At 39.9% G+C, this 20,234-nt stretch overlaps 1 protein-coding gene across 1 annotated transcript; it reads right to left on the bottom strand.

The window, feature by feature from the left end:
- Positions 1–687: 687 nt before the first annotated feature.
- pan2 (PAN2 poly(A) specific ribonuclease subunit) lies at positions 688–13,992 on the bottom strand. The gene is made up of 26 exons (XM_004070974.4): positions 13,907–13,992; positions 13,189–13,498; positions 12,929–13,098; positions 12,663–12,783; positions 10,680–10,757; positions 10,324–10,594; positions 9,885–10,230; positions 8,769–8,865; positions 8,494–8,613; positions 8,275–8,394; positions 8,074–8,202; positions 7,790–7,989; positions 7,563–7,711; positions 7,353–7,459; positions 7,171–7,269; positions 6,979–7,070; positions 6,756–6,900; positions 6,553–6,690; positions 6,411–6,470; positions 6,239–6,329; positions 5,989–6,146; positions 4,383–4,526; positions 3,882–4,061; positions 3,702–3,795; positions 1,499–1,690; positions 688–1,057 (listed from the first exon to the last, which is right to left on the bottom strand). Exons 2-26 carry the CDS (start codon positions 13,471–13,473, stop codon positions 1,023–1,025), a joined length of 3,621 nt encoding a protein of 1,206 aa, XP_004071022.1. The 5' UTR covers positions 13,474–13,498; positions 13,907–13,992; the 3' UTR covers positions 688–1,022.
- Positions 13,993–20,234: the final 6,242 nt, after the last annotated feature.

Consider the following 20,234-nt stretch of genomic DNA (forward strand, 5'->3'; position numbering starts at 1 on the left):
GCTAATACTTTTTTTTTACATCTACCTTATAAACAGTAACTAAAAACATAAAAATGGGAGGATGCAAGGTGTGACTTTTTCCCGTCTTCATCCGTGGAGGGAGTTGAAAGTCTGTTTCCCAGAACATCACAGCTCTTGAGAAGATCTGCAACCTAGAACGAACCAGAATAGCAGCTACAGTGCAAACCTGGTGAAGATCTACCCGAAACCTTTGACCTCTGTCATGGGTAACCCTTGTGCTATCGTAGGCACTTTAACATTGGGAGTTGGGTCATCTAGACCCACTAGACAGTGCTCTGAACCTTTTTCTTCAATGATTTGTGATCTTCACTGGTGTCCATGGATTACATGAAATCTTTCCACCTTTATCCACCTTTGTCATGGTAGGAAGAACACGTCAATGTAAGGGTGGGGTCATCTAAGATAGCACAAGGGTTAACAAGGAAGACAACTGTTAGTCAATGTTTGGACACGGTTCTGCAGGCTCTCATAAAGGCTGCATTTTCCTGAGCCACTGTATTTTTTAAAATTATTTTCTAAAAACATTATCATCCTAATTTAAAGACCACTGGAAACGCTTTTAAAATAGATCAAAAGATGATTGGAGTGGGACATGGTAGAAAATTAGCTCCACTAAAACTACTGAAGGGGTTCAATTTGGACAAATGAATGAATTCATACATGTGCAGTAATGAATCTGCTTTATACTTCATACTCACTTCTCTCATATCAAACACCATTTTACAACAGTCATGCTGCCCTTTATTTATAAGCATCAAAAAGCCCACAAGTAAAAAATACAAAACCATAAAATACAAAATCTTTAAACTTAAAATCTTTAAGAGAGGAGAAGTGTGGATGACAAGAATTGGTTTGTTGGTGATGGAGTCGTCGGGGGGGGGGGGCTAGGCTGTAAATTCCAGACATCCATGAAAATTATGTAAATAAGTATAAACCAGAAGAGTGAATTAAAGAGGAGTGAGTGGGAATGGATCCAGAGTGACGGCGGATCTCGGGCCGCCTCACAGGCCCATCACAGAGGGAAACACAGCAGCGCCTGCAGGCAGAAGAACACCTCTGTTCAGCATCATTTCTTAAATATTTAAAAAACCGGGTCAAATGCTGCTCCCCCAGAAAACAAACATGAAAAAGTCCATCACATTAAATATGTATGCAGGTAATCAGCTCATTTCTGCAACCTAAATGCTGATGATTCTTGTGTCAGACATGAAATGAAACAGCTGAGGAGCCTCATTTATTGTACCTGAACAGGTTCAATCTCACGTGTCAAATTCCACGCCAAGAAGCTTTCCTAAGACTCATCTGTAAATCAAAAAGGTTTGGTCCTTTCTGCAATCAGACTGCTTTTTTCTAAGCAGCTGCTACTAAATCTTGGGAGGCTTTTTGACATCATGTTTATTCGGATGGTGACTTTTCTCTGGGAACAGCATAGTGCCCAGATGAACACCTGTATGCATCACATCACGCTTTGTAGTACCTTGACCGTCTCCCGCGTCCGATTCTGGTACTTTCCAGTCAAGCTGTCTGCCTTTTTCATACAGTCCCTTCAGGACCTTTCTCATTTCATCTTTCCCGGCTCCATGGCTCAGTTCCAGGTACTTCTTGTAAAGCTGCAGAGCAGTGCGAGCGTCCTCTATGCTGTCATGGGTTTCTCCCTGGATGTTGAGATCTGCAGACATCCCAAAGTCAACAAGAAATGACTCGTTTTCAGAATTCCCATGGCATCGTTCCAACTCCTGCGCAGTGCCAGTGTTTGGCGAACAGGGAAATAAAAGCAGCTAAAATCAAGAGCTGTGCTGACGGTAAAGCGACATTTACAAAATACAAATTATTGATGTTGATGCGGAATATTCGGACTTCCTGCAGTTTGAAGTGGCTGGATCTGTCCTTCCGGGATATTTCCTCAAACTCAGAGAAAAGAGGTTTATTGCTGCCTTTGTACTGTTTTTCTTCAGGAAATGTCAGATCATCCTTCACTTCATGATCCTGCTTTAATATATTATTGTTATTGATGTGGAATAAAAGGAAGCCAGATATTCTGAAAAGGTAGATTAAATGAAAAATGTTCCCCCCACGATAATTGTCTTGCACCCTTTTTCCTCAACACTAGGATGGATTTAAGAACTATGAAGGAAATAATGCTAAATAGTTTTTGTTTCCAGAATGCAATCAACCATCTGTAATAACTGATTTTGAGAAAAAGCAATGATAAGCTTAAACATTAGATTAAAGGCTTTATCAAAAGTTCATTATTGTTGTTTACTGAAAGGAATAACCTTCCATTAAAGAATTTTTCAGAATCTATTTTGAATGCAGATCAAATTCACTGTTTAGCTGCTGTTTGATGCTAAAGGTGAGTAAAGACAGAACTCTTTAGGTTTTTGTTTATCCACTTCACACTTCTGTTTCAAAGACTGACAAACTTAATCAAACTCTGCTTCACCTTTTGAGGTATCGGTGCTATACCAGAGGTTAAATATTTGTTGAGGGAGGACAGATTCCATGTACATTCATGCAGCTCAGGTCATAAATCAATCCTTTTCTGCAGCAAATCCTGCCTGCAAAGAACTGAACTACCAAAAGACGTCAACACTGACGACAGAAACAGACTGGCAAGCTTTTAGACCGAGCTGATCACTCCCTCTGTTGTTTAATGTTTGTCTGTTTGATTTTTTCGTTCTTAACCTGATATAACCATTTGTTTTTTATTTGACACAGGCATTTCTGAGACTTCCATCCCATTAGCGTGATCCAAACTTTCTTTAAAAACCCACTGTATAGAACCTGGTCCATGTTTTCTGACCTGTAGTTCACCATTATTCCGCTAGGGGCAGTAGAAGGGCTTTTAAATGACTTAAAATGACTACATGCTGTATTGATATTTTTATTGTATTTTTATGATATATAGATAATATTATTATTCGTGGGTGATTTGGTAAGTTTTTTCTCACAACTATGTTAGTTTAAGATGCAAAAATATTAACATGAGTGTGCTGGGAAAAAAAAATCATTATTTACCCACCGACTCAGATTTGATTCACACGTTTTAACGTGGTGTAACCGTTTTATAAAAAATGAATTATCAACATTTTTTGCATTCTGTCAATACAGCAAGTAGTCATTTAAAATGAATAATAATAGATGAGTTGTTCTCACCATAAAATTTAGAAAGTTTTTTCGGCAAAAGTGGAAACACTACTGCCCCTTGTGGATTGGTGGTGAACTACAGGTCAAAAAACATGGACCAGGTTCTATACAGTGGGTTTGTAACCCTTGTGCTATCCTAGGCACTTTAACATTTGGAGTTGGGTCATCTAGACCCACTAGACAGTGCGTTAAAACTTTTTTCTTCAATGATTTGTGATCTTCACTGGTGTCCATGGATTACATGAAATCCTTCCACCTTTATCCACCTTTGTCATGGTTGTGAGAACATGTCAATGTAAGGGTGGGGTCATCTAAGATAGCACAAAGGTTAAAGAAAGTTTGGATCATGCTAATGAGATACAATTTAAAACGATTTTGCAAAGTTGTTTCATCAAAGCGTTTAAAAACATCATTTAAAAACCAAGACTCTCTGATGTAGAGGGCTTTACAGGGTTGAACACATTTTCTGAACTAAGACAAAGAACGATTCTCTTGCTACCATTACTGTGTGATTGAGGATCTTTGAAATTTACCCAGAAAATACCAAGCCAGGAATCTCAGAGAAATCATCCTCTTGCGGGGCAGATGAAACAAGTAGACGGTGTCGACAACTTGGTCTTTTGGAACCTGTCCAACATCAGGTAAACAGCATATAATGACTTTACCTCTGCAGAACCTTCAGCTGAACAGAATCTGAATAAGGTTCAACTCACCAATAAATTAATGACCCGAAAGTCTTTCTGTAAGCCATGGCCGACGAAGCGAACCCCTGTGTCGATGAGGAAGCGCAGCTTCAGGTAGGTGGACTTCAGTGTGGTCAGATGCTTTGAGGAGATTTTAGCATCCAGGTCTCCTGGTTTGATGCCAGAATACTGTGTTAAGTAGTCAACAACCTGGAAGAGCAAACATCAGCGTTAGCTGTACAAGGGATCATGTATCGGCAAACACTCCCTCCCTTCATCTGCCAAGCTTTACTCCAATGAATGCTCATTTTCTGCATTGCAGTTTATCCTGCTACGTTTGTGTTTATATTTTTATTCTGCTCTATGAGCACGAAGGCAACAGTAACAAAGCAAACACATGACAGACACACAAACACACACAACTGTGGACTGAATATCAGGACTGAATACCAATTAGGTAAAATTATCAATAAATACTTTGTGAATTTGACGTCTTTCCTGTAAGCCGTTTATACTTTTCCTCTATCTGACCTGCTCTTGAGTGGAAATGTAGTCATCAATGAAGGGAATTCCCTCGTTGGCCCCCTGGCCCCTCACACATGTGATCCTGGCCACAGACATCTGACTGGGTTTAATGGTGGACTTGGTGCCGTCGCTGCGCAGCTCTGCCTCCTCCTGCGGACGCACAGTCAGCGCATTTCAACTCAGAAACTTACCACCTAAAGGTTAGGCTCGGTGTCATCTGACCAGATTAGATTATGTGTTGTTTTACCAGAGAGCAGAGCAGAGATAAGAAAAATCTAAGATAAAAATGGAAGTCAAAAAAACATCTTTACATAAAAATAAAAAAAACACAAGTATTTAATACAAAGAGGTCTAATGTCGTGAACAATGACGTCACTGTGTATTATAATTTTGTCTTCTATTGATCTAGAAACAATATTTTAACTTTTCTTTTTAACCATAATCACACTGAGGATACATAGTATTGTGTTTGCAGGTACTGAGGTTTGACTGGCTCTAAAAACAGTTTAGTCCTGAAGTTTCTTCATTCAATGTGACAATGAGAGGCTTTGTTCACTCATTTACATTCAAGGGGATGAAGAGAGCCAGGTTCTGCAGCTCTCTGCCCTTTTTACTGCCATTACAATGTTTTTTTCATTCAGCCTATCACAGTTAATAGGTGCAAAATGGAGACTTTATTCTTTGCACTAAAATTCTTTACATTTTTGTATTATAATTAGCAAATAACAGATAGTGATTTTTTTGTTACCCTGACCATCTTTTGACCTATGGTAAAAGCATACCTACTGATCTTTTAATTATGATGTTTTTTTTAAGCCAAAACAAAAAAAAACCTGTGACATTTTCAAGGACAGTTTCTGCAGAGCAGCAGCAGTTCATTAGAAATTCAACTCTGAGCTGTGGGCGAGACCTCCACATCCCGTCATCCATCTGTTTACGAGCTCTCCTGCTAGCTTACAGCCCTCACGACCCCAACCTAACAAAACCTGTCAGCAGCAGCCGTACAGCTTTGATCCAGATTCCAGCTCAGACGAGGAAAACAAAGACGTACGTGAATCTATCTGTCTGCAAGTGGATGCTTCAGAATGGAGCAGAGCAGGAACCTGCTGTTGTAGTTTCTACATCACTGCTACAGTCTTTTTCCAACATCATTTATTGTCTGCTTTTGATTCACAATGATTTGAATAAATAGAGAATTAGCAATGCACATTTGAGCTTATTTTTCTGTAACCCTTGTGCTATCCTAGGCACTTTAACATTGGGAGTTGGGTCATCTAGACCCACTAGACAGTGCTCTGAACCTTTTTTCTTCAATGTTTTGTGATCTTCACTGGTGTCCATGGATTACATGAAATCTTTCCACCTTTATCCACCTTTGTCATGGTAGGGAGAACACGAGAATTACAAATAAAATGTATTATTAGTACTAACTGAGTTTTTAAACTTGTTTATTGTTTCTTGTTTCTCAAGTGAAGTTTACAAAACCAAACAATTTTTATTTTTCAGCTGCCCCAGCTCTTGCAAGATAATTGTAGCTGTCAGATCGCTGCGAGTTAATTTGTTAGACACGGAGTAAAAGGCACATCAGATTGAGTAAAAGTAGAAGACGGACCTGATTAAGAGTTACAAACTCTGCGTCCAGCCCCACCAGGTCACCCGCCTGGGGCATCTCACTGACCATAAGAGGGATGAAGGTGGCGTGACTCTTCCTCTGCTTCCGAGCCAGAGAGGCCTCGGTCAGCAGCACGCTGGCATCTATAGGATTTTTAACTGCACAAAACGAAAGAAAGCATGGAGGCCTGAAACACCTGAATGTAGCAGAGGAACTTAAGGAAACAGTGCATTTGAGACCCTCAACTCACTGCGGAGGTCGTATTTGGTGTGATAGTTCCTCTTGGCGTAATACAGGATGGCAGGGACCTTCCAGCTCACATCAAACTGTGCAACTTCAGTCTTCACCAAAGAAACAAAAAAAAACAACATTTTTTTTCAGCAAATGCATTACAAAACTTAGAAAAAAGGGCAGATATTTACCTTGTCAATGGGCTCAATTAAGAAATCGTTGAAGAGGTACCACTGCTGATGTGTGACTCCCTGAAACACATTTATTGTTCTGGAACTCAAAATCATTGAACAGAATAACATTTAGGATTCTGGTTTCTAACTCAAAACCCACCTCTTTTCTTTGATGGTAAGTCTCACCAACTTTGATATGCGCAACCAGGTTTCCTCCTGTACGTCCATCCTGAATGTGAGGCACTGTGACCACCAGGTCATACAGAGAGGCGCCCTCCTCCTCTTCAGTAGCACTTAACTAAACAGAAAAAGTGTCAAAAGCTCTTTAAAGGGACGTCAAACTCAGGATGAAGCTCTCCTTACCTCGTCTCCCTCAGAACAGCTGCTGATCTCCAGACCCTGACTCTTGCTAATGGACATCTTTAGCGTTAGGGGGATCCAAACATGCCGCAGATCCTCTGCCCGGGTGTCAATCGTCAAGCCCTCCATGCTGCATAATTCCTCCCCACTACACCAAAATGACAGACAATTACATCTGATCTACAAAGCTGATAAAAAAAAGACATAAATTGAAAAGAGATCTTACTCCAAACACCACTCGCTGGGCATGGGTGGAGGAGCTTCATCAAGTTTTGAAGTATCCTTTGCCTCTTTCTGCATGGCCTTATTGAATGCATACTATCAAAGTAACCAACATTTCAAATTGTTTCGATTATTCATGAGTCCAATCAGCAATAAAGATAACAAAAGATTATGTGACGGAGTGAAAAATCCTTACCTCTGCCTGAACCTTCCAAAATTCAGCTTCTTTAGCGCTGTTCACCTCACAATTGATGACCAGAACGTCTGGCAAACATCTGATGTTGCGTGTTTGCACCTAAAGAGAGACACATGCTCATTGTCATCACACTACACTTGTGTTTCAGCTCCCTCTATGTGTGAGTACAAGCTGTCACTCACCGTAGGCTGATACTTCTCACAGTTCTCACACCACGCCTGAGTGCTCTGCTCCAGACAGATGCTCTTCTTCAGGATTTCAGCAAAGTCATGCTCCTTTATCACTTTTTCTGTAGAGTCAAAGGGAAGGGAAGTTGAGGAATTGTCATGTTCTGTTGGCGAACAATGGGAGGATTCACACCTATGAATTTGAAAAAAGCACCTTGAACTCACCCTGAGAGTTCTGTTCAGGGTAGTGCATGGTAAAGAGCAGCGTGAGGGATGAGCGGACCGTTTCCTTTGCACAGCGGCACAAACTGCTGTTCTCCACCTCACAGCCGAACAGCTTTCCAATGACGGATTCCACGGAGGAGCCCAAAGAGCTGCAGAAATAAATACAGCGTTTATTCTTGATCCCAGAACGCCGACGGCTCCGGTGTGTTTCTGGAGTCTGCTCAGACCTGCTGCTAGCTCCCCGGTAGGCCTGTGGACCCTCCTGCTCCTGCGTCTCCTGGTGGAGCTGGGTGAGTATGAAGCGATTCCAGCTCTGGATGAGGCGACCCAGTTTGGCTTTGCCCGTTTGCTCATCGGAGTCCGAGAGGATCAGACCCAGAGCTGAGGCTTCAGGGATGGTGCGAAACGCTCGGAGAAAGTTACTAGCCTGAGCAAAGAATTAAAAAACTGACATGACAAAGCGACTGAAGTGTTTAAAGGTGATTATAGCAAAACTAAAATAAATAATTACCTGACAAGGGTTTCCTCGAGACAAATCTAACATATGGAAGAGAAAGCCAAGCTCACAGGCCAAACAAAACTCCTTTTGGCATAAATGATTCTGCACTAGACACCGGATTGGCTCCAGAAAATATAACACCTAAAGAGGCCAAAAAAAAAGGGGTTAATCAACTGGCTTCTCAAATCAAATCAGGCTTGAAAATCGCTGTACCTGAATCATGCAGTTACAGTATGCATTGGGAATGTGAGGCTCAAGGCCAGCAAATAAGGTTTTGTTGTAATGTTTGAAATCAAAGTCCTCCAGTCCAAGTTTGGAATATTTAATTGTGACCTAAGAAACAACAGACATCCCCGTTAGACAGACCCAAAAAAATCAAACATGACGTGACAAAACAGTCATTTTTTTGTAAAAGGAAACAGCAAGCACAACCTTTCTGTACTTCTTCAAAACCATGCAGAGGTGTGGCTCCTCGTCGCGCCCAATTGGTGACTCGGGGACCTGCTTGTAATTATCGTAATCAAGCTCTGCATCCTTAATCTTATAGGGAACCTGCAACCACCAAACCATGTTCCAGTTAACCAATATAACACAAAAATATTGCCATTAAAAATTCATTTAGTAAAAAGATTACTCAAATGTCAAGATCAACTATGAAATAGACTTTTAAATGGATGATAAAAGGATGAGTTAAATGAAACTCCTGCCTGGTTCCGAAGACGTGTCCGAGGATTTGCTGCATAACCGATGAACCCGACGGTTTTCATAGTTCGCAGGATTTCCGGGTCCACAGGGGGAGCTCGCCTGTTGGAAAGACCAAGATTTTTTTAAGGAAAGTTTAAGTGAACACTGCAACAAAAATAAAGGCCCTCTGGCATCTAGTTGGAATTTTCACACGCCACCGTTTTCGGTGGAATACAAAGAGAAGGTGGTGCGGATGACTGTAGCTGAGCAAAACATTGGAAATGAGATCCTGGGACAGAATGTGGAACTCACTTCTGAAGAAAACACATCAAAACCCAGAAAAACAGTACTGTGTCGATGTGTTTTCTTCAACATCCTGTTCCAAACAACATCTTCATCCTCACTGCACCTAAAGACAATAACACTGAAATCCAACACGGACAAATCTGTGCATCAAGTCTCTATGCTGACCTCTAGCCCTCATCATGACACTTTTCCCAGCTCAACAAGAGTGATGAGCTTCCAGGCAACAATTAAAGGTTTTGAAAATATTCAGCAAAAAAAAAAAACGTAAGCATTTGCAGAACAGTGCAGTGATTGGTTTATGACAACACTCAGGTAGATAAAACAGAAATGAAGATTTGTCTTACATACCTTATTATTACTACTGGTGTAGTGTTTGAGTCAGGTATAGTTCAGTTTTTTAATCACAAAATACGCCTAATGAAGGACACATTTTATAACACAAATGTATAATCAATGACATGTGTGTTAAGTGGCAGTGAAAGCTACAATACTGAGTGGAGTGAATGGTAATGAGACAATAAATGTTATGAGTGAAACATTGTTTGGACTCTATTTCTTTCTTGAGTGCATCTAAAAAGCATCTAAACTGATTGAGTGGAAAGTTTCTTTCTTTTTTTCTGCTTTTTTCGCATTAAACAGAAAACAAAAAGAACATCAACGCTGCTGTCTGCGCTTTAGTTATTTCCCACTTCCCTTATATTTTCCTTGCACTGCAGTCTGTAGTTCCAGTTTAACGTATCTATCAACAGGTCATGAGTACATGCTTTCAAAAGAATATTCAAATTCAGCTTGGGGTTCAGGACAAGTATATGCTACCTTTCTGTCTGTGTTACCTGGGACGTGGTGCAGCCAGAGATGTGGGCCAGTCCGACAGTAGCGGCTCAGTGCTGGTCAGGGGTAACGGGATGAGGGAGAGGGGCAGTAGGTCGTGATTCCAGTCCAGCTGGGGCAGTGTGTCCACCAGGCAGGGCAGAGCAAACTCCGTCTCCCGAGAGTAGTCGTTGAAAGACACCTCTGGAACATCGGTCCATAGATGCACACAGCCCCCTGAATCCCCAAAGCCTAAGGCTTGTTTGCTGGACGATACGTCAAAACTCATGAGCAGCTGGCCGACAGTATTGACGTGAAATATATCCGCCACATTAGCAAGTCCAGTGGGCTCACAGAACTGACACTGACCTGCAGGACAAAGAAAGCAAACATGATCAGATCACCTAAAACTGGTTAAAAACTAAACATCTAAAGATCGTCATAAAATCTTAAGTGAAAGACCTGTCTGTGAGATGATCACAAGACGTGAAGTGTAAGTGGGGATAAAGCGCAGGAAAAGGGGATCCACGTGAACTTGAAGCGGAGTAACAGCCCGCATCATCCGAAGGTCGTAGACCATGAGGAAACGGTCGCAAGATAACCCGTTCAATCCACGGCTGGAGAACCCACATGCCGCCAGAAGGTTCCCGTGAACGTCAAAGTCTGACAGGCTTCCGGAGAACGCATCAAACTCGTGTTCCATCTTGAAAGTGCGAAGGTCACGAAGGGTTACCTGTTTCAACAGGGGTTCAACATGAGTGGGAAGTTAAAAAAAAAGGAAAAAGCCTTAGGAAGCAGATGTTTTGATACTTCCTTACTTTGCCAGAAGTGTGGCCGCAGAAGAAGAAACGATTGCTTTGCCGCATTATGGCCACTCCGGGTATGTCCACGGTGAACTGGAGAGTAAAAAAAAAAGACAGGGAAACACATTTTGACCTGAAAATATTTGACCCATTCTTGTAGAAAAGTAAGAAACCTTTGATGAAGAAAAATATGACACTGCAATTTCTATATTGTGGTAAAAAAAAACTCTCCAGAATACAGACATCGTCCATCCACTCTTTCTGTTTAGGGTCACTGGGTTGCTGGAGCCTATCCCAGCTACTGTTGGCCAAAAGCGGGATATACCCTGGACAGTTCCCCATGCCATCGTCTCATATTCACACCAAGGCACAGTTTAGAGTCACCAATCAGTCTAAGAAGCATGTTTTTGGACCGTGGGTGGAAGCTGGCCCAGAGAAAACCCAAACACACACAAGGAGAACGCCGTGCAAACTGTGCAGACACCTTTGGGTAAAATAAAATCCCTTTTGAGTATCAACATATTAACATATCACTGTCCAGAGCATTAAGGTCTGCATTAACACATTGACAGGAGGGAAAGCAGCATTTACTTAAGGAAAAAAATAAAATTCATGAGAATCTATTAAAGGATTGAAAAGTTATTTTCCAAACAACTTTGATTGCTTTATTTTACACCTAGAAAGATATTAAGAAGTTTGTTCATCGTCCAGCAGATTTTTAAACCACAAGACAAATAAACAAAGACAGCTATGAAAAACAAATATTACAGTAATTTTACAGGGCTACTGATGAAAGCGTAATTTTTGCGGCTTTCTTTTGCATCTCGCCTGCAGCTGGTCCAGAACTCTGCTGCACGCCTTTGAACGAGAACCAGGAAGAGGGAACACATTACACCGATCTTAAAATCTCTGCACTGGCTCCCTGTCAGCTTCAGGATTGATTTTGAGATTCTTTTAATAGTTTACAAGAGTGTTCATTGTCTTGGTCCTTCTTTTATATAAGATTTGCTTTTAACTTATGAACCTCCCAGAGCCCTTAGATCCTCAGGCGGGCTGCTAAAGATCCTAAGGTCAGGAAAAAAACCACAGCGAGGCCTCATTTAGAAACTACGGGCCTCGTCTGTGGATCAGCCTACCTGAGGATGTGAGGGCCTCATCCACTGTCAAGGTTTAATTCAGCTTTTAATTAGTCAGAAGCGCGGGGGAGACCTTCTCCAGGGCAGAAGGCGGATCCTCCTTAGGGGTTCACTTCCCCGTTCGGACCCTCAGATTCTCCAGAGCGGGTTAAGAAAGAGTCAATAGCATTTATTCTGGGGGAAACCTTCTTTAATTCTCGTTCTCCTTCCTCCTTTAACATACAACATGAATGCGCGCCCCCACTGCCCCCCTCATTCTCTACCTCGCTGCACGCGCTCTGTCCTGTCTCTTACACACACACACACACACACACACACACACGTGTGCAGCCCCAAACACATACACATCCCCTTTACACAACAGAGGATACAGACGATCCCGGCTCCAATGCCTTCTTAAAATGAGAAGATTGTAATTGTGCTGGCTCCTTTGTGAAAATAAATGTAACAATGCAAAAAGAGCTCCGCTGTTGATAACACTGTTGTTGAAATTCCATTGTTAACGTTAGCTACTTCTGCAAACAACAAGTGACGTCGTTCACCATTGAGAACTCTTCTGCGCATGCGGGTCACTTCTGGGTCATTTCACGGTCACACAGGAGATCACAAAGGTTCACATTTAATTGGAAATGTGAACAGCCTTGTAAAAAAAAATCTGATTTTTTCAAAAAATCGGAATTGAGCATTAAGCCCTGGAGTGTGAACGTAGCCTAAGTTTCTTAATATATGTCATCCATCTGATAAATGTCACAAGAAATTGTAAAAACAAATGACAAAAACACAATTTTCATCGGATTTGGTCTTTTAAGCAGGTCCTGTTGCATATAGCACTTAGGAACTAAAAAGAAAGTCTGTTACTCACCTTTTGAGTTTCTTGAACCGTATTCAAGTCAACTTCAGCAACATAGTTTTGCAGCCCACCCATGAGGAGCGTGTTGTTGCCGGTCATGAGGAGACTATGCATGTCCGCTCCCTCCTCCATTCTGAACACAAATGTTGTCTGCTCACTTAAATATGTACATAAAAATATCTTCTAATACATTATGACGCCAGGCTGTTTCCAGACTTACGTGCATAATAAATATTTTAGTTACCATGTTAATGTTACACATCCACACATCCACTTACGGATAATCAAACATAAACAGGCCGCCACGCGTGTAGCATTTGAGGTTGGATTTGGAAAGGAAGAGCACTCCTGTTTCCAAACTCTGTATGTGCCGGATGTCATCTGCAGCGTGCACTTGGAAAGATGAATAACGTCCCATTGTAGGCCCAAAGAACGATGTTACATGACCCTAAGAATACCAGAAAACAGTGGTAAATCAGTTCAGTTTTAGAGCCGAGTTCCTATAGAAACAATGTACACAGTTTGCATATGCGCTCACTCTGTGGTTTCCCATCCAGAGCATTTCTTCCTGGTTATCAAAATGTGTTGCAGTGACTGGGATGCCCACTTCTGACACAACACTGTGGAGCTCAGAGAAAATTCCCTCCATCATGTGCACAGGCTCGGGAACCGTCATGGTGAGGCCCTCCGCTTCCAGCTCCACACCCTGGAGTAAACTGGGGTTTAGGTGAGGGTCCATGGAAGGCTCCAGTCCCGCGTCAAGAGTCCCGTGAAGGTTTGGTGGGAATTCCCCCATCCCTGCATCGAGACCTTCAAAGTTCATGCTGGGGAAAAGCTACAGCAGCAACCTGCAAATGAAGGTCAGATTTACACATTGATCACGTCGTGCGTCAAATAAAGGCGAAATTCCCCACCGGGCGCTGCCTCCGAGAAAGCTCAACCGAACCTAATTCACAAAGAAATCTTTAGCTAAAACAAAAAGAGCTCAAATAAATCGTACTATATATGCATTTATCAAAAAGAATTAGGCGTTCGCGCCTAAACTCTTAATGTCACATCAGAATAATCTAGCTAAGGCTAGCTGTGAGTAACGGTTGGTTCATTTCGCTAAAAGTTAGCATTGTTGGTAAAAATAAATAAATAAAAAAATGCTTCCACCGTCCGTGTTTACACTAAATTCACACAACGCTAAGCAGATTTTGTCATATCTTTAAAAATGGACTCATTAAAAATTCGTGTTTAAAGTATTTTCTAACCTTTTGTTGGAATGTTTTGGCGCATAGGTGTCCATGCTCACCATTCACAACAACAACGCACAAGTATTTCCGGAGCAAACGGCGGTGAGTTCAAGAACGGCTGGGTTTCATGAGCTTCTGTTCTGGGTAAATGGCCCCACAGTGACGTTTGTCTTCTGTTTCGGGGCACAGTGCTTTTTTTATTGTGTTAAACAGTAATAATACTATTCTTTTAAACGCATACCACTTTGTTTAGTGAATCTGGTTAAGTAAATGGAGTGATCGAGGAATGAGTGATCCTCAGCAACGCAGTGACATTAAAACCACCACCTTTTCAAATATTTTATTGGAAATCCATGTTATAGGGCGTGTTAACCTAACCCAAATTTAAAACCATCTTCTGCTTCAATATCCATTTGTATTTTCGTTTGAATTTACTTTTGTTTTTTATTTTTTATTAAGAAGTGGATTACTGCCTCGTCTGTTGATTATTTCTTTCTATGTTGGACCCCCCCCCCCCCCCCCCAAGTATTACACCAATGCAACTAAAACACATAAAGTGTCACGTTATTTTAAACAAGATTATTTTTACTCAGGTTATTGTTTTGCATGTTATTATCTTTCAATGGCATATTAACCATAAAGGTGTTGCATCTTCTATAAAAGTAGAGTAATAGTTACTGAATCTTCATAACTGAAGAACAGTGTAGAATCAGAAAAACAAAAACAACACTAAAGAAGTTTGCACTTAAACTGTTGAGTCTTTTTTACTTTGACTTATGTGCAAAAACAGTGTAATTATTGGTTAATTTCCACTTAAGTTCTAAAGGAATTCTTTCAAGGCTTCTTTCAGGTTTACAATAAAGTCCTTGATTGCAAAACATTCCTGATTCTACTTAAACGAGTAGGAGGAACAGTTACTTCTTCCGACTCATTGATAAAATACTAAACACAATTTATGAAAGACAAAGGAAGTATAATATTCCACTATTTGTATTGCTTCCTGTCTTTTTCACAGAGACATTTCATGGGAAAGATTTTGGTCATTTTCTCTGGTAGACAGGAGGGACAGGAGGATTCCCATGGCAAGTTTTTTTTCCAATTAATCAACTTGGCAAAACGTAAATGTTAATCTCACTTCCTGGGCACTGCCATTGTCATGAAGTGAAACTGAGCTAGTTCACACTTACCTGCACACCTGGACAATAATGAGAGGAAACTCCCACAATTCCCACCAATACTAAGATCATTTCAAACCAACAAAAGTGATGATAAAAAATATAAATATGTAATTCTACACGCATAGGCTACCGCATTTTTAATGTTTGTTTAATTATTGTAAGTTTTTGGTCAAATGTGTGGAGACTACTATTTCACTTTCAAACTCTTACGGTTTTTCTTATTGTTTGTTTTGTTTTACTTGTCAGTTTTATTGTGGATTTTATGTGTTTTTGTGTTGTTGGCAAAGCTACACTTTGCACGCTTCTTGGCAGACAACACTGGCATATTTTACAGCAATTTTCATTTCTGTGCAACGTTTCTGTTCAAAGAAATAATACATCCATAAATACCCGTGTGCGCGCGAGTGCACGCAGTAATAAAATGTGTCATTTTATGGTGTTATCGAGAGTGAATTACTTCTATTTTTCTCTTCATATTAATTTGTAAACAATTAGCCCATCTGAAGACATTGATCTATGGGCATTCCGACAGGCAGTACCCGGACACCCATTCAGAATTTTCCTGCATGACACACAAACTTAGTCAGCAAGTTTGTCCCCCCCCAAATAACACAGTATTTAAAGAGCTCTCTTAGATCCATCACTTCAGTCACTTTGATCACAAGTAATACATAAGTCAAATCAACAGAGGGGAAATTAACTGCTCAGCATGAATTTCAGAGCTCTGGTGCTTCTCTTTGGATTTCTGAACGCAGCTCTTTGCGCTCCTTACGGCGTGCAGGACGCGTGTGGGGACGTCCGCATCAGCTCCCTGGGACTCAACCACCTGGCAAAGAACGCTCTATTAGAGGTGAGGACCTTCGCTTTTTATAAAAAAAATATTTTTGTGCAAAACTACATTTACACATCTGGATCCAAATAAAATGGATTCTGAAAGCTAAAGCCGCTCTGGTCAAATGTACGGATATTTTCAATCTGAAAAAAACTAGATGGTTATTTAACTATTTTATCAATTAAACTATGAAATTATTATCCACAAATTTTGGTTACATTAAGAAGTTTGTTAATAGGTTGTGATGGTTTACAGGCTCGAAATGGATCAACTGACCAGGCCAGTTTTTCCGGCTTATTTGCTTTTGTTGAAGCTGAAGATATGTGTGATCCCCAGAGCCTCACGCAAAAGCCTATGGTAATCCAAACATTCACACGTTTTTTTAATTTTTATTATTTAATTTGTCAAAATTGTGAAGCACTCTTTGAAAGTGTTAATATAATTTTGAATAAAGTTTCTTTTTTGACATTTCAGCCTTGTGTTGGAAAGATATTCAAAACCCTGATCAGTTACAGCTCTGCAGTAAAGAGGATTTCTGGATTTCAAAGCTGCATGAAGTCTGCCAGAAAAGTGGGACAGGCTCTGGAGAAACTGCAGACAGACATGAGAAAGTGTGTGGAGTCGCTTACCAGCCTGAGTCACCTTCACCTGGTAAGTTCAGTCATCTTGTACCATCTTGAGGCTGGATGACAGACATTTACAAGAGCTTATATGTCATTTCAAATCCCAACAGAACTCAGTCAGCAGTGAAGAAGACACTTGGCCCACTGAGCATTGGTATGAGCCTTTTCTGTGCAGCTACACTTTGGACAGACTCTTCTCCTTCTCCATTCTCAATGCTCGAGTATTTGCTGCTGGAGATCCAGCTCAACACACAGCCAGCTCAGCACAGAAATGCATGTAGAGCATCTTTTGTCATTGATAGATGATGTGCAATGGCTCACTGTAAGATCACACTGATCAGAAATGTAACACTGTACTTAAAGCTGAAAATGAGTGGGAGAGTGTTTCCACTCCCAACCCTGCATTATGCATGGAAATTGTATTTCCAATGGAACTGCTGTTTATTTATTAAGATAATATTTATTTATGTATTAAGTATAATAATATTTCTTTGTATGTTTTAGAATAACATTTATTCTGAATTATTTGTTATTTATGGTGAAGATTGATGTTTTCCCTAAATCTTTTTTCCCAAAGAAAATATGCTAATACTTTCTTGTCAAATAAAATATTTTTAAATCCTGCTTAGAGAAACTTTCTATAGAAGTCTTTTTGAACACAAGCTGACTCAAAAAGGAAGCTGTGCTTTCCTGAAACAATCCTTGCTACTCTTTCAGATCCAGAACTTCCTGCTAGTTTCCCAATTGGGCAGAAATGTTTTTCTGTGCACTCTATGTAATGTTGATCTGTGATTCAATGAAGAAAAAGAGGAAAGAGTCACGTTTTAAGAGGAAGTTGCTGTGATCAGATGTGAAGATTCCCTTCCTGGCTGATGCCCATAATCACTATAAGATTTTAAAAAAATAATATGAATCATGAAGTTTGCTTATCAGGTTCCTAATGATTATTTCTCACTATCTTAATCAAAAATAGACAAAGTTACCTAAAAAAAATAATTTATGAACCACATTTTTTAACGCCTAATGTGAGGGATTAAAAATATCAAAATCCAAGATCACTTAAGATAAAACAGAAAACAGCAGCATTGCATGTATAGAACATGTAGAAAATTTAAAAAGGTCCAGTGACCTTTTATTGTTAGATTAATTTTTGTCCAGGAAAAACAACGTCCCAAAGGGTGAATGAGAAAATGTATTTGATTAACATCCAAAATAATGTTTTTTTTTTTTTTTTTAATTCTTTGTGCTCTTTTGGTCTGACTCCAAAACGTCATTCCGATTATTCCCTATATTCTAACATCACAAACAACAGATCAGAGTAAACAACTAGTACTATAAAAGTGAAAGTAGAAATTCAAAAAAGCAAAAGATGTTTATAAAAAATTAGATGATAAATTAACATAATAAATTAGGAAATGTAGGACTTTTGTTCATGGTTTTAATATACTTTAAATTTATGCACAGACAAAAAGCAACCCCAAATAGTAAAACAAATTTTATATTTTGAAGAAACAGAAGAATAGGTTTATGAGAGCAATTACATAAAACAAAACAAGCAAAAACAAAAAAAGAGGACTAACTTGAATGTAGCACCAGGCGTGGACTGACCCAACTGTTGTACAGTTTGGAACAAAGGCAGACTTTCACCTTTCAGTCCCACTGAAATATCATCTCTGTTGATTAGACTTTCACAATATAAAAATAACGTGTGCAGTGGTTCAATAGAATGATTTATACAAAAATATTTTCAGAAGTTTTTTACTGACTGAAAACAATTGATTGAATGGTTCTTGAATGTGAGGCAAGTGACATGTCATGGCTAAGGATCAAGAGCTTATAAATCCATTGTTATTATGGTACATTTTGGATACACAATATATGAAGGCAACAACAATTAAATCGAAATTACCAGTTGTTTTATGCCACAGTACAAAGTAAATAAGGAGAAAAGGGTAAAGAAAGTTGAAGTTTTAGATCCTTGCCTTCGAACTTGAAGGTAACTCATCTCCAGATCTGCCTCTGAGTTGAGTGTTACTAAGATCTACTCATTATGCACATTATAAGTTTCCTCTTATAGTTTCATCAAAGTCTTAAACTTTCAGTGTCAGGCTCTGTTTGTGTATGAAAAAATAATTACTTTCATTGTAACATCAATGAATTAGGATGATTAAGTTTTCACCTTTTTTTTTTTCAAATTATTTGCATTTTTTTTGCGTAAACAGTTTTTAAACTCAATGATATTTTTATGACAGTCTAAGTCTAGATGTGAAATATGAACTATAAATATTGCGTATATATGCTCAAATACATTTAACACAAAATTAAAGTTGGTCTCTAAAAACAAAAGGGAAAAAATGTTTATCAGAAAGTAAAATTACTTATTAGATATAACCTAAAGCACGAATAAAATAGCATGAAGTAAATCCAAATGTGTCATTGTACTTTACAGTGAAAAGGGACAGGAGGTTGACTTCCCCCCCACCCCCGTTTTCCCCTCTCTTGCCAAGTGGGCATTCCGCCTCCGCGCGTCACTGCTATATAACACAGTTCTGCTCTCATCACATCCACGTTCAGCCGGCACGAGCGCACAGGAGGAGGCAGGGAAAAACAGCTCACTTCAGTGCCTTTGAAAAACAAAACAAAAAGACAGTCAAAGCAGTGCAACGGGATGGATTTCTGCCACACAACGGTCGTGATTCTCTTGGCGGTTTTGACCGCATCATCTGGCGCACCGTTCGGTGCGCATGACGCGTGTGAGGTCGTACGGGACAGCTCTCTGGTCCTCAGCTACATAGCAAAGAACGCATCAGAAGAGGTGAGCGCTTCATCTTTCTGCAAGTTCAGATATGTTTACATTGCAGATGATAACGTCACTAGTGTTTAGATTTTGGGTATTTTTAATTCTTGTCATCATAACATTTTGTCTCAAATAACGTCTAAAATGTATTGACGCTGGAATGATATTATATACATGTTTGATGGGAATGTCATCATTTACTTCGCTTAGTACTACAATAACTTGACCCATAATGCAATGTATTGACAATTTGTTTGCAGGTGAAAAAAGGATCAACAGATCAGGCCAACTTCTCCAGCAAGCTTGCTTTCATGCAGGCAAGTGACATGTGTGATCCTGACAGTCTCAGACACAAATCTATGGTAAGACAAACTATAATATTCGAGGTAGTCATATTACTTTATGTTAAATATTGTAATTGTACACCAAAACTTTATTCTAAAACCATCTGTGATTAATATACTCATGTTTTAATGTCTTTGTTTATATTTCAGCCTTGTGTTGGAAAGATATTCAAAACCTTGAAAAGTTACAGCTCTGCAGTAAAGAGGATTTCTGGATTTCAAAGCTGCATGAAGCCTGCCAGAAAAGTGGAGCATGCTCTGGAGAAACTGCAGACAGACATGAGGAAGTGTGTGAAGACCCTTGGAGGACTGAGGGATTCTCTGGTAAGTCCAGTCATCTTGTGCCATTTCAAGATTGGATGACAGACATTCACAGCAGCTAATCCCAACCGTGTTTCTACAGAACTTGGTCAACAGTGAAGAAGACACTCAGCCCATTGAGCACTGGAAGGAGCCTCTTCTGTGCAGCTACACTTTGGACAGACTCTTTTCCTTCTCTGTTTTCACTGCTCGAGTATTTGCTGCTGGAGATCCCGCTCAACACACAGCCAGCTCAGCACAGAAATGCATGT

The sequence above is a fragment of the Oryzias latipes genome, chromosome 7 (genome assembly GCF_002234675.1).
Source record: "Oryzias latipes chromosome 7, ASM223467v1".
NCBI classification, from domain to species: Eukaryota; Metazoa; Chordata; class Actinopteri; order Beloniformes; family Adrianichthyidae; genus Oryzias; species Oryzias latipes.

Excerpts from the sequence above, each read along its gene's own strand:
- pan2 (XM_004070974.4), bottom strand. The coding sequence starts at position 13,473 with ATGAACTTTGAAGGTCTCGATGCAGGGATGGGGGAATTCCCACCAAAC. Across the intron at positions 10,231-10,323 it reads TGTGATCATCTCACAGACAG|GTCAGTGTCAGTTCTGTGAG; the intron begins GTCTTTCACTTA and ends TTTGTCCTGCAG. Across the intron at positions 8,866-9,884 it reads CTGGCTGCACCACGTCCCAG|GCGAGCTCCCCCTGTGGACC; the intron begins GTAACACAGACA and ends TCTTTCCAACAG.